This window comes from Monodon monoceros, unplaced genomic scaffold (genome assembly GCF_005190385.1).
Source record: "Monodon monoceros isolate NGI ecotype Baffin Bay Population unplaced genomic scaffold, NGI_Narwhal_1 Super_Scaffold_18, whole genome shotgun sequence".
In the NCBI taxonomy this organism is placed as follows: Eukaryota; Metazoa; Chordata; class Mammalia; order Artiodactyla; family Monodontidae; genus Monodon; species Monodon monoceros.
Window position 1 is genome coordinate 37,101,652 of NW_021703774.1, and position 14,598 is coordinate 37,116,249.

The 14,598-nt window shown below is 34.2% G+C and overlaps 1 protein-coding gene across 2 annotated transcripts in view; it reads left to right on the forward strand.

The window, feature by feature from the left end:
- Window positions 1–14,598, forward strand: part of SYT14 (synaptotagmin 14) — a 226,685-nt gene that overhangs the window by 145,866 nt on the left and 66,221 nt on the right. For both annotated transcript variants that reach the window (XM_029230413.1, XM_029230414.1), the window contains 2 exons: window positions 6,043–6,314; window positions 10,880–11,329. In XM_029230413.1, coding sequence (XP_029086246.1) covers window positions 6,043–6,314; window positions 10,880–11,329 — 722 coding nt within the window. The remainder of the gene's footprint in view (window positions 1–6,042; window positions 6,315–10,879; window positions 11,330–14,598) is intronic.

A 14,598-nucleotide genomic window follows, 5' to 3' on the forward strand; every position in this document is an offset into this window, starting at 1 on the left:
TTTTAAGCCAACTCTTAGTAATTACACTGTGTAGACAATATAAAGCAGTTATCAACTAGAGAAAAAGGATATTATTGCAAAAGTTAAAAAAGGAGAAATCCTCATAACTATCTTTTTCATGAAATTTATATTCCAGATACATTTGGTGTTCTTCACTTTGAAAAGTAAAGTGCAAGAGTAAACTGAAAAGGAAAGAGAAAAGTGTGTTAATATTATTTTCAAAGCTTTGAGGATTTATACAATAATATATAATTATATAAACCTACATATATACAATTTATATATTCCAGTGTTTATGTATATTATATATATATATCTCATTTATATGTTCCAAAATATTTTATATATTCCAATTCACAGCTTTAAAATTGTCTCTCTCAAATCCAGAAACAATATTGAAGTCTACCCATGGAACCTACTTAGCATCTTTAAATATCACTAAACTTCTTTGGGGTAACTTGTGCCTTGGTCTTCGGAGCACATTTACACTAAATCTAAATGAGAGCCAGACGACTGGAGCTCAGCTGTGTAAGTCCCATAGTTGGTGGCAACTAGGCAGGGACCTGATACATTAAAAGTAAACCAAAGGAAGTAAGGTATAACATAATCACCAGACAGAAATTGTATCGTGCTGTCCACATAAAAAGGAAGTTCAGAGAAGGATTATTAAAGTGGAAAAAAGAGCTACAGAAAGAGAAGATATTTTAATAAAAATGAAAACTGAAATCAACTGCCAGACTGATGTATAAGGAGGGCAAGGATCCTTTATCTTTCTCCTGCTTGGAATCTTTAGGCATCTACTTTTTTGTTTTGTTTTGTTTAATGTGTGTGTATTTTTATACTCCCATTAGTGTATTTTGGAACAGAAATATTGAGTCATTTTTTTACTTTTCCCAGTTTTATTGAGGTTTAATTGACATACAACTTTGTATTATTCCAAGGTGTACAACATACTGGTTTGATATATGTAAATATTGCAAAATGCTTATCACAGTAAGTTTAGTTAACATCAGTCACTTCACATAGTTACAGATTTTTTCTTCTGATAAGAACTTTTATCTACTTTTATTCTACTCTCAACCAATTTTAAATATACAACACAGTAGTAGTAACTGTAGTCCCTGTGCTACACATTACATCCCCAGGACTTATTTATCTTGTAACTGGAAGTTTGTACCTTTTGACCACCTTCACCCTTTCCCCCCCACCCTCATCCCTGCCTTTTTTTGCCAACCACCACTGTTCTCCGTATCTATGAATTCAGTTTTTTTAGATATAAGTGACATCATACAGTATTTATCTTTCTCTTTCTGACTTATTTCACTTCGCACAATGTCCTCAAGGTCCATCCCTGTTGTCACAAATGGTAGGATTTCCTTCATTTTTATGGCTGAATAATAGTCTGTTGTGTGTATATACCACATTATCTTTATCCATTCATTCGCTGATGGACACTTAAGTTGTTTCCATGTCTTAGCTATTATAAATAATACTTCAGTGAATATGGGAGTGCACATATCTTTTCAAGATAGTGATTTCATTTCCTTCAGATAAATACCCAGAAGTGGAAATGCTGGATCATATGGTAGTTCTATTTTTAATTTTTTTGAGGAATCTCCATATTGTTTTCCATAGTAGCTTCAACAGTTCACACTCCTACCAACAGTGCACAAGGATTCCCTTTCCTCCACATCCTAGCCAGCACCTGTTATCTCTTGTCTTTTTGATAATAACCATTCTGACAGGTGTGAGTTGATATCTCATTGTGGTTGATTTGCATTTCTCTGATGATTAGTGGTTTGAACACCTTTTCATGTACCTATTGGCCATTTGGATATCTTCTTTGGAAAAAGAAAGTTTTTACCAAAGACATTTTTTAGTTTCTCAACCCATTTTTTAATCAGATTGTTTTTTCACTGAGTTGTGTGAGTTCTTTATGTATTTTGGATATTAACACCTTATCAGATATATGATCTGCAAATATTTTCCACCATTCTGTAGGTCCTTTTAATTTTCTTGATTGTTTGCAGTGCAGAAGCTGTTTAGTTTGACATAATCCTACTTGTTTATTTTTGCTTTTGTTGCCTTTGCTTTTGGTGTCAGATCAAAAATATTGTTAAGAACAATGTCAAGGAGCTTACCCACTATGTTTTCTTCTAGGAGTTTTATGGTTTCAGGTCTTATGTTTTGAGTTGATTTATGTATATGATGTCAGACAGTAGTTCAATTTCATTATTTTGCATGTGGCCGTTCAGTTTTCCCACCACCATATATTGAAGAGACTGTCCTCTCCCCATTGTATATTCTTGGCTCCCCTGTCATAAATTAATTGACCATACATGTGTGGGTTTATTTATGGGCTCTCTATTCTGTTCTCTTGATCTATGTGTCTGCTCTTTTGCCAGTACCATACTGTTTTGATTACTATAGCTTTGTAATACACTTTCAAATCAGGATGTGTGATACTCTTTTTCAAAATTGCTTTGGCTATTTGGAATCTTCTGTGTTTCCATACAAATTTTAGAATTTTTTATTCTATTTCTATGAAAAAAAATGCCATTGGAATACTGATAGCAATTGCATTGAATCTGTAGATTGCTTTGGGTAGTATGAACATTTTAACAATATTCTTCCAATCCATGAGCACAGAATATCTTTCCATTTTTATTTGTGTCTTCAACTCCTTTCATCAGTGTCTTACGGTTTTTAGTGTACAGGTCTTTTCACCTCCTTGGTTAAATTTATTCCTTGGTATTTTATTCTTTTTAATGCAATTGTAAATGGGATTTTTTTCCCTTAATTTCTTTTTATGATAATTCATTGTTAGTTGATAAAAACACAACTGATTTTTTTATATTGATTTTGTATCCACCAACTTTACTGATTATGTTTATTAGCTCTAACAATAATGGACTCTTTGGTGGACTCCTGATGGTTTTTGTATATAATATTATGTCATCTGCAAATAGAGACAGTTTTACTTCTTCCTTTCCAACTTGGGTGTCTTTTTTTTTTCTTGCCTAATTGCTCTAGCTAGGACTTCCAGGACCATGTTGAATAAAAGCAGTGAGAGTCAGCATCCTTGTCTTGTTCCCAGTCTTAGAGGAAAAGCTTTCAGCTTTTCACTGTTGAGTATGATGCTAGCTGTGGGCTTTTCATATATGGATTTTATTACGTTGATGTATGTTCCCTCTGTACCCAGTTTGTTGAGGGTTTTTATCATGAATGAATGTTGAATTTTGCAAAATGCTTTTTCTGTATCTATTGAAATGATATTATTTTTATATTTCATTTTGTTAACGTTTTTTATTACATTGATTGGTTTTCATATGTTGAACCATCCCCTGGAATAACTCCTACTTGATTATGATGTATGATCCTCCTAATATATTCTTGAATTCAGTTTATTAATATTTTTTTGAGGACTTTTGTATCTGTATTCATCAGGAATATTGGCCTGTAATTTTCTTTTTTTGTAGTGTCCTTGTCTGGCTTTGGGTAATGCTGGCCTCGTAAAACGAGTTTGCCAGTGTTCCCTCCTCACCTGTGTTTTATAAGAGTTTGAGAAGGACTGGTATTAATTCTTCTTTAAGTGTTTGATAGAATTCACCAGTGAAGCCATCTGCTCCTGGACTTTTGTTTGTTGGGAAGTTGATTACTGATTCAATATCCTTACTAGTAATTGGTTTGTTCAGATTTTCTATTTATTCATGATTCGGTCTTGGTAGATTGTATGTTTCTTGGAATTTATCCATTTCCTCCAGGTTGTCCAATTTGTTGGTATATAATTTTTCATACTAACCTCTTATGATCCTTTCTATATGTGGTATCAATTGTAATTTCTCTTCTTTCATTTCTAATTTGAGTCTTCTGTCTTCTTTTTTCTTGGTGAGTGGCATCTACTCTTTTCCATATAGATATGAACAGTGAAATGGATCCCATCCCCAGCTTCAATTTGATGGCTTCTGATTAATCTAAACCATTTATGGTAATCACATTCCCCCTACCACAGATGGCTTTAGAAATAGACATGTGACCCAGTTCTGTCCAGTGAGATCTGTGGGGTAATATGCTGAGAGACTTCTTGGAAAGATCATCTCTCTTTTTGAAAAAATTAAGGTAAAGGAAAAGATGGCATGCTGATTCTTAGAACCACTACATTGGGAATTTTTTGATTGACTTCATGGTACAGTAAGTATTTAGATATTACAATTTAACTTATAATTCAATGGCTGATTAAATATACATTTTAAAGGGAGAGAAGATGTTGTTTTAGTGATTTAAAAACTATCAGTAGAGAATATATTTAGAAACAACAGAAAATTCAAATATCAGGTTTTGTTGTGTTTTTTGTTTTTTGGCCATGCTGCGAGGCATGTGGGATCTTAGTTCCCAGACCAGGGATCGAATCCGTGCCCCCTGCAGTGGAAGCGCAGAGTCTTAACCACTGGACTGCCAGGGAAGTCCCTGTTTTTGTTAACAAAGAGGGATTTATTTGTCTCAGGCATCAAGAAGTTTGGAGATAGCTACTTAGTGATTTTTCAGATGCTTCTTCATTATTCTTAGTTTTCATTCTCATGCTTGTTACTTCATGGTTACAAGATGAGTGCAGCACCTCCAAGCAGGAGGAGGGGGAAAGGCCAGTGGACAAAAGGGGCATGCCAGTTGAGTCTGCCTGCTTTTGTCAGAAAAACAAAAGTTTTCCTGGAAGCCCTGTTCTGAAATCTGGTTTATTGTGTTTTATTAGCTACTATTTGCAATCCATCTATTTAATCTATCTTCTCAAATTTAGCTTCAACTATATTAAGTCATTAACTTTTCTACTTTGTGCTTATGTTTTCTAAAGTGGGTATGTTAGACTCAGTAGGTGAGACATTTAATTTCTTTTTACAAAATTAGGCCTTCTGAGCAAATATGTAAATCTATGCTAAGTTCAATATTTTTCATTTGAACCAGACATTGTAGTAATTTTTCAATGAGTTTTATAGTTCTTATGTAAAGTTTTTCTAAGGAAGAACAGAAGACCTATTGAACATTTGAACTGAACTCCATTATAAGAATTACAATACAAACTACCTTTTTTCAGAGTCCCTTTTGAGAAAGGAGAGTCACAGTCCATTAAAGGAAGAAATGAGCAGTATTTATATTTAATATCTGTTATTGTGTCCAGGATTTATCTACACAGACTTAGCTATTCCTAAGTTGTATACTGAACTCTATTTCCTTACATACCCTCCTGTCCCCACCTCTATCCTGTTCACAGACATGTTTATTCTCAGTTATTTAGATAAATCATTACGGTAAAAGTTAAAAGCATAATTTAAGAGAGAAAGAAAATGTAGTTTCAAATTAACTGCTGGAGGTGGAGATGTGTGCTATGGACAAGGTGGAGCCATAACTTTAGAAGGAATACAGATTCAGGGTGTGGTGGAGCAGGGTGTGGCCTCTTTATAATGCAGACAGGGTGGAATGCAGACTTCAGGCTTTGCTGGGGATGGGGGAATTAGGCCTCCATTCAGAGTGCACCCATTCCAGGATTCTGGATCTAGGATAGATGTGGAAAAATAGTTTCCGACTCTGCTAAGATGAATGCTAGTTTAAGTTCATCTCAGTAATTGAAGACAATAAATGAGGTTTATATTTGTTTCACCTACCATACTTTTACTATTGTGGCTAGAGAGGTCACAGATCATAAGGGAATAAATGAAGTTTGTATGCTCTAGGATTGTTTTGAAAGAAAGACCTAAATAAATCATCAATTTCACTAGTATTTTTTGCTCTCCCATTTTTATAGTATAAAACAGGGTCTCGTTATATAACTTTTATTTTTCCTGATCTTATTATGCAGGAGGAGAGGAATGGGAAACCAGATTATTTGATTTCTGCATCTGAACTAGGGAAGAAGACAACTCATTAGTAAATCTAGTAGTTACTTTGCCACAGAATTTTAATCCAGTTTTTTTAAGTTATTACAATTATTGTGGACTGTACTGCATGTCGAGGCTAATTGGAAACAGTGACCAGATTCTTAATCATTATCAGGAAACTGCATTCAGAGAATGAGAAGAACACCCCCACTGGATGAATTGCAGCCACCACCATATCAGGATGACAGTGGTTCTCCCCATCTCTCATGTACACCCTCAGAAATTGGGGACAGTAAATGTGAATTTTCCCACTGCAGCAACAGTCCAAGATGCTCATATAACAAGTGTCCAAGTGAAGGAAGCACAGGTCATGAAATAGAAAGTTTTCATAATAAAGGATATGAAGAAGATGTTCCAAGTGACAGCACTGCAGTCCTGAGCCCTGAAGTAAGTAAAAGCACATAGAACTTTTAAAATGAATGTTATTTGGAAGATAATAATAATCCTGTGCTTATCCTCTTGGTCAGAAGGTTTTATCACTATCTTGTCCTTTATGGCTTATGGTACCAGTTTCTATTTTTATCCAGCAGATGTTTCAGGGCTGTCCCAACCATCCTTCAACTCCCTTTCAAAAGAGGACAGGTAGATAAAAATGAGAGCAATATGCAAGATATTGAGAAGTATCTTGCCTCAGGGTTCAACCTCAGTAGGGGTTTAAAAAATTTTTTTTTAACATTTTACATAAAACATTCTGGAATTACCCATTTCTTTTATCTTAAGGTTCCTACTTATGCTTGTGTTTATTTTTTAAATTATTTTATTTGGATATTTTTACTATTGGAAGGTGGCCCTTTAATGTTTTACAAGCCTTTCAGAATAATATCTGCATTTCCATACCATGGAATATGGAAGTTATGGATAAGTGATGCTCAGCTTTACTAATGAAATTTGAATTCGTGGCATCATGCATTCAGAGAGGTTGGTTGGTTGTGTTTTAAGTTATTTCCTTTTTTTGGAGCAAAAAATGTGAAAACAACAACAAAAATAGGTGTGTTATACTTTTGAAGTCTTTCCATGTTCTAAAAGGGATTTGTTTTAATCTTTCAATGATGTTAAAAACTATAAAGGTAATCTAGAGGTTTTCATTAGGCAGTATTTACTTTCAGGTTTCCTTTTTTTCTAGATGGCAAGTTTTTACAACTTTTGTCCCAGACAACATTTCATGATACTGCAGTGTGTCAGTGTTCTTACTAGGTGAATTTTTATCTACTGTCAAAATTAAATAATGAAAGTACAGCTCTGAATAGAATTTCCTCAAAGTTTTTCTTATATAATTTCTAGGAACACTTTTTATCTGTTACTACTCTTCTACTATTTCTAATATTATTATATAGTATCTAACTTATCTGACTTAGAAGGAAATTCTGCATTGGTATTATAAATTTAACATAGTAGTATTTCATCATTTTCCACAAAGAATGTTTCTCCATGTTTTGTACCTGAGCAAATTTGAGATAACTATTTTATAGATTTGCAAACTATATAGATAGCCAGCACATAAACAGTGAAACCTGGATTGTGGAACTAACAACAACAATAATAGCTATCACCAATTGTGCCAAGAACTTTTCTATAAGCTTTACATAGCTCATTTAACTCTAACAACCTCATCTTCAGAAAGTTATTTCCATTTTAGAAATGAAAACATTAAGACTCAGAGAATTAAGCAAGTTGCCCGGGTATAAGTAGCTCTTAAACAGTAGAACTGTAATTCAAAGCCAGGTCTGCCTGACTGCAAAAACAGTGGTCTTAACAACTATGCTCTATTGCCCCTCTTGACATGAATCACTGTGTGAGAAATTACTTTGAAGCATTGGTACCCTCCAAGTACACCACCAGGCAAGCTATCCCAGAGGACTCACAGACCAAATTAAGATGCTCAGGTTACACTTGTGTGTGTGTGTGCATGCATGTGTGTATGTGTGTTTTAAGCTATTTCAAATATAAAGCAAGAAGGAAGAGGAGCAAGATAAGGTAGGAGAACACACTTAGGATAGGATGCCCTTAGGTACAGGTGGCGAGACAACAAACACCGTGAATCCTGGTTTATATAATGTCCTTATGTTCAGTCTTACTCTTTCTGCTCCATCAGCATTCCCTAATTACAGCACGGTAACAAGGACAAAAGTTGAGATTTGAACAAGGGTGCCAGGGGCCAAAAACACATACTTGTTTTATGGGAGAGATGCAGGGGCAAGTACTCCTGGCCACAAGTGAAACTTGCAGTTCGTCTACTAAATAGACATAGATTTTATCTGCATTTCTTAAATAGAACACGTGGGTGACAGAGCTGTCAGCCCAGAGGTGACATGATCATAGCTTGGCCTTTCCATCCCTTTCCATAGGTAATAGTCGTTTGTTCTATCTTATTTTCTGTTTATTCTGTCTTTGACATATCTTAACAAGTTATTAGCTTAGTTATTATATATATTTACCACATCTTCTGAATTCTGCCTGTGTCTCTCAAGTTACTTCCTTATTATCTGTAGTTAACAGAACCTGTGAGTTTTGCCCATATTTCAGAAGCTTGATGTGTTAACACTTCTTATTGAGTCTCCTCCATCCTGCTTGTTTTTGTGTCTTCTACAGCGAAACTGAATATGTTCAAACTACAGCAAATGCATGTCACATAAATATTTAGGTGCTGATAACCTGTGTTAGTGTAAAACTCATTCTTGTGTTTTTTCAAGTTTACTTTGCTTCCTACCATTCCTTTAATAGATATTATTTATCAAATAGAAAATTCATACCTTCCTATTGGTTTAATCCAGGATCCAGCTATTTTAGAGCCTATCTTCCTACACAGTTGAACTGGGAGAGGAGTGAGGAGGGTTCAGAAGGATTCCCCGGCAAGGAGTTCATTAACTGTATTGATGACCTGTTGCTGGCTAAAGATTATTGAAAACTTTGACTCAGAACCTTGAAAAGAGGGATTATTTTCTAATTACCTGTTTGTAGAATACAAATAGTAGCTTTTATCTGTAAAAGTCCCACCCTTTTAACCCTCAGTTTCACAAGGAATGCCCAGGAAAAAAAAAAATGCCCAGGAAAAAAAAAAAAAGGGAGGCACCAAGAGAAACAAAATTCAGAAATAGTTATCCGAGACCATATAAAAAATTTTATTGCCTTGAAAATTAGCTGTCATGACACTGTTTTAGAAAATATTTAATTGAAAAATAAATTAATGTAATTAATCATTTAATTAGCAATTATGAAGTGGCATGCATTAAAACATTTTGTTCTAAACTGTCAATTTAACAGAGTAAGAATATTTTTACCCTGATCTAATCGTATTGCATAAAAAACTGAATTATTCCATGAGAGTTTGTTCCTACTCCTAAAGTATTCTTCTTCACTTGTCATCTTTTCTTCCATACACCATATACAAAATTGAGTCATCGTAGGTAGACATGTAAGATCTATGAGGTCAAAGACTTGTGTCTTTTTGGTTCTCTGCTGCATCCCCCACCCAAAATATGTCCTGGCACATAGTAGGTGCAATAGTTAGGCACATGTTAAGCTGCTGTAACAAGGAGACAAGTACAATGGCAAATACAGATACAAAACCACAGAAGATTGATTGTCTTTCACTTAACAATACTCCTGGGTGAGTAGGTGACTTGCTCTACAACATCACCCAGGGGCCCGGTTCCTGCTTTTTAGTCACTCTTCTGTCCCCTAGGGTGTTGTCCTAATCCACATGGTCCAAGCTGACCCACACATCCTATCTGTGTATCTGCTTGTGGGAAGAGTGAGAGATAGAGAGCGAAGAGCACATAATTTTTTCTACAAACCTGATCTGGATGTTTCATACTGAACTCTGTTTCTCTCCCTTTGGCTAGAGCAGAGTTTCATTGCTATATCAGTTGTAAGGAAGACTTCAAAGTAAAGTTTCTTGCCAGACAATGTGTTTCTGGCTAAAACCCAGGTAGTTTCTTTGAGGCATGCGAAAAGGGAAGACCAAGAGTCAGTAGTAGTGCCTACTACAGTACGCATTAAATAAAAGTTCAGAAAAATTCAGAAAATTATAAAATTGGCCCACATTTTAAAATGAAAGACACTTAATATTTATTAAAATATTTGAAGGGGTGAGGTGGTATAGCTGAAAAGTCAGAGACCTGAATTTGGCACTGTTAGTCACTAGCTGAAACTCCTATTACATTCCAGATAGTTAGACTAGCAGGAACTTTAGACAGTTCCAGGCAAAAGAGATACAGTTTCTTTTAATCTTACAATTAAAATATATAGTTTCATGCTTTCTTGAACTTTTGGAATATGTATTCTGCCATTTTCAACAGTAATTAGTATTAGAAAATAATACGTAGTTTTAAATTCTGGTTAAAAATTGAAGTAGTGTGTGTGTGTGTTATGGAAAATAAATATTTGGCTGCAAGTATTTTGAGGCCTTTGTGTTTATACTTTCATATTTCACACTTCCATTGATTTTCAAGCCTAAATGTGTTAACATTCTATTACAGATGGGGGCATTTGAAACAAATCTGAAAATGGTACCAAATTTTTCAGTAGCATTATACTTTCATTTATGTTCTCTTTCTCTCCAGCCTAATATTGAGCTGTCAGTTGTTTTGTTTATAATGTTACAAATTTAGTAATTTTTTTTTGCAAAAGGAGCAGAAATATACATGGAAGTATATATTTTCGTTTCTCATGATAAAAACGTATATCCACCTTTCTCAAAATTGTGATGGTGGATATTAAATTCTATGTCTTTATTATAATAAGTTTTTGAGTTTAACTTACCACTTACATTACTTTGTCCCCATAGAGTATCTTTTGATTGTAGTTGGCTGTTAATTATTATTACTTTCTTTATGATAGCAAATAAAAACAGTTTTCATATCATCCTTCTAAAGAAATATCAGATACTTATTTACATGCTAGATTAAATAATAGAGTTAAAAATTGAAAACATTTAAATTTGCTTTTCTTAGGATATGTCAGCTCAAGGATCATCTTCACAGCTTCCTAAACCTTTTGATCCTGAGCCAGAAGCTAAATATGGCACACTGGATGTGACTTTTGACTATGACTCACAAGAACAGAAGCTTCTGGTAACAGTGACAGCTGTCACAGATATCCCAACATATAACAGGACAGGTGGCAACTCATGGCAAGTACACCTTGTTCTTCTACCTATAAAGAAACAGAGAGCAAAAACCAGCATCCAAAGAGGACCATGCCCTGTCTTCACAGAAACATTCAAATTTAATCATGTTGAATCTGAGATGATTGGAAATTATGCAGTTCGGTTTAGACTGTATGGTATACATCGCATGAAAAAAGAAAAGATTGTGGGGGAAAAGATTTTTTATTTAACAAAACTGAATCTTCAAGGGAAAATGTCATTACCTGTGATATTGGAACCTTCTTACAATCATTCTGTGAGTATCTGATCCAATAGCCCAAATACAATTTATGTCATGGTATATAATATACACAATTTTTAAAATCTATGATCAACCCAACAACTTTCTCAGCCTATTTTTTACATAGTAATCATACCTACAAAATTTCTAAGTCCTAAATAGGTAGGTATAACTTTCTGTCATCCGTAAAAGTAGCCCTTGAAGATTATGTATGATTTATTTTATGTATTTTATTTTATCTTCACAGAGTCTGGCCTGATGTCTTACATATTTATTCCTTTGTTAAACATTTATTACAGGATTGCTTATGACATCATCTGAACTCCTTATAGAATTTATTGTTTTCTTTCCAGGTTAAAACTAGGTGATACTTTAACAGCTATCTAGCCCATATCTTATTTGATATACTGCAGAAATTATTTGCTTTTATAGAATTTGTGCTGCTGCCTAGGTCATAACTGATTATCCTTCCAGAACTGCTATGAAATTATTTTTAAAGCTTCAAAAAGAACTCTGCCCTTGTTATACTTTCCACTTTTTTTTCTTTTAAACAAAGATTTTGCAGTGTTTCTGAGAGAATACTTCCATTTAGTACTATGAGCTATTCTCCCTTTTCTCTTTTTTCCTCCAGGTAGGTACTGATCACACACAAGTGTCTCTCCCTCACTGTCTGTCTGTCATCTCTCTCTCCATATTTTTAACTAAAGTCCTGCAAGGCATTACAAATCGCAGGAGAGTTGCACTGTTTATTTAAACCAGGGAGATACACTATGCCACATAGTTATTTAGATTATGAGAGAATCTGTGATATGCTGGAAATATAAATTTTGAATTATATTTATTCCTCTCATAATTGAATAAGAAGCATTTTTACACGTAAATATACAGATTTGGAGTAGACTTATATATTAACATAAAGGTATAATATTTTAGAGTTGTTTTTAAGCCTTTAAATGTATTAAGCACAAGTGCAAGGTTAGAGTCTCACTGAATTTATGCCAGGCAGCATTCGATCTTATAGGACCTTCATTCCCAATAGAGCCATACCATTTTAGCTAGATGATTGCAGCATCTTTAAAAACCAAAAGGTGATAATAAATATAGTACATCCCTATGGGTTTTTAATATAATGTTTATCCTTTATTGGGTAAACTGATAACTTGTTTTAATTTTACATTTTAGAATTACTGTTTGGGGAAAATGTCTTTTTTAAATGATATCAGCAGTTTATCAGAGGAGAGGCAAAAAAAGTGCAAGCACTGTTTCAGAGGGAAGAAGATAACTTTTAATAAAATTGAATATTCTATAATTCTTGCTATGATTTTTAAACTTTCTCATTATTTGGTTTGAGTGATCACTAGTTAATCTGTGGAAAATGCATCCTTATACATAGAAATACCTGATTTATATTAGAAGAGAATGACTGTATCATCAAGAGGTATGTATTTTGTGTTTCTTTATTTGCTCTGAGTTATCTGTTCCCAATTCTGTATTAATTGTCTTCTTTTCACAAAGAAAATGAAGCCATACAAAATAATATGGTTTTTTCCTCTGGTCAAACTAAATGATTTCTATCCACACCTACATCACATGTGTTGGCTTATGGGGTTTTTTTTCGTTTTTTTTTAACATCTTTATTGGAGTATAATTGCTTTACAATGGTGTGTTAGTTTCTGCTTTCTAACAGAGTGAATCAGCTATACATATACCCCCTTATCCCCTCCCTCTTGCATCTCCCTCCCACCCTCCCTATCCCACCCCTCTAGGTGGTCACAAAGCACCGAGCTGATCTCCCTGTGCTATGCAGCTGCTTCCCACTAGCTATCTGTTTTACATTTTGCAGTGTATATATGTCCATGCCACTCTCTCACTTTGTCCCAGCTTACCCTTCCCCCTCCCTGTGTCCTCAAGTCCATTCTCTGCGTCTGCGTCTGCGTCTTTATTCCTGTCCTGCCCCTAGATTCTTCAGAACCATTTATTTTATTTTATTTTATTTAGATTCCATATATATGTGTTAGCATACGGTATTTGTTTTTCTCTTTCTGACTTACTTCACTCTGTATGACAGACTCTAGGTCCATCCACCTCACTACAAATAACTCAATTTCGTTTCTTTTTATGGCTGAATAATATTCCATTGTATATATGTGCCACATCTTCTTTATCCATTCACCTGTCGATGGACCATGTGTTGGCCTATGTTTGATTCTGTATTTCTATATGTCTGACAACCAGCACAATAAATTTCTGTGGAGTGTTCAGAAAAAGAAAAAAGTGCTAAATAGATAGCTTCTAAGACAACATTTAAATCTGAACAAAACTATTTATCTCCTGCTCTTAGAGAATTTTTTCTCTGCATTGCCATGCTTCTCAGAGTTAGTGCCTGTGTTGAATTGTTGCTCTGTCTTGGCCTTCTTTCTTTCTCCACCTGCTCAAAATCTCATTGCTTGTTTTTGGCTTCTGTTTCAAAAACAGCTAGTGTATGACAGTTGTGAGGTTAAGACTCATAATTCTGTCTATCAGCTGTCTTGTCGTAAAAATAAAATACTAAAAGAATGTATGTGTTCTGTCTGTGCTGTAGTGTTAATGTTCTCTTTGCTTAGGTGTTGATATTAACTGTATAGAGAAATCATGTGATTGTGGATTACTTAGGTGATTTTAGCTCTAATTTTGTAAGATGTAATAATATATGAGTGAGAGGTACTTTCATAATTAAACATTTATTCTTATAGCTTTTGAATAATTACTTCTTCTTGCAAGAATATTAGCCTTTTGGCAAGGGAAAGTTTTAATCCAGTTAAAAAATTTACAGACTATGGTTAAAACATATTCAAAGCTCAATTACAGTTCATTTTCATGGGTAATAATAGAAAATTAGAATTCTGCATATAGAATTTAGTTTCACAGCTAGTTTTTCAGAAACTGATCAAATCGATACATTGAGAGAAAAATGACCAGTATCACCAAACTGACTTTCTGAGAACTAAGCCCTGAGTTTCCTTGAGGGTAAAATTTAAGTTTGATATTAAGAGAAGCATATAGTTTGATCCGTGAACAGTGGAAAATATATGAAGGGTTGAAAAGCATGAGTTCTTTCTACTAACTAGTTGTGTCAGTTTGGATAAATTATCTAATCATTTTGAGCATCAGGTTTCTTGTTTGTAAGATGAGAGAATTAAAACAAATGCTCTCTAAGGTTCTGCCCAGCACTATATTCTCTGATTCTACTAATATATATTGGGAGAAAAGTTAATGGATTTTAGGTGAGTTTTGTATGCTTAGCA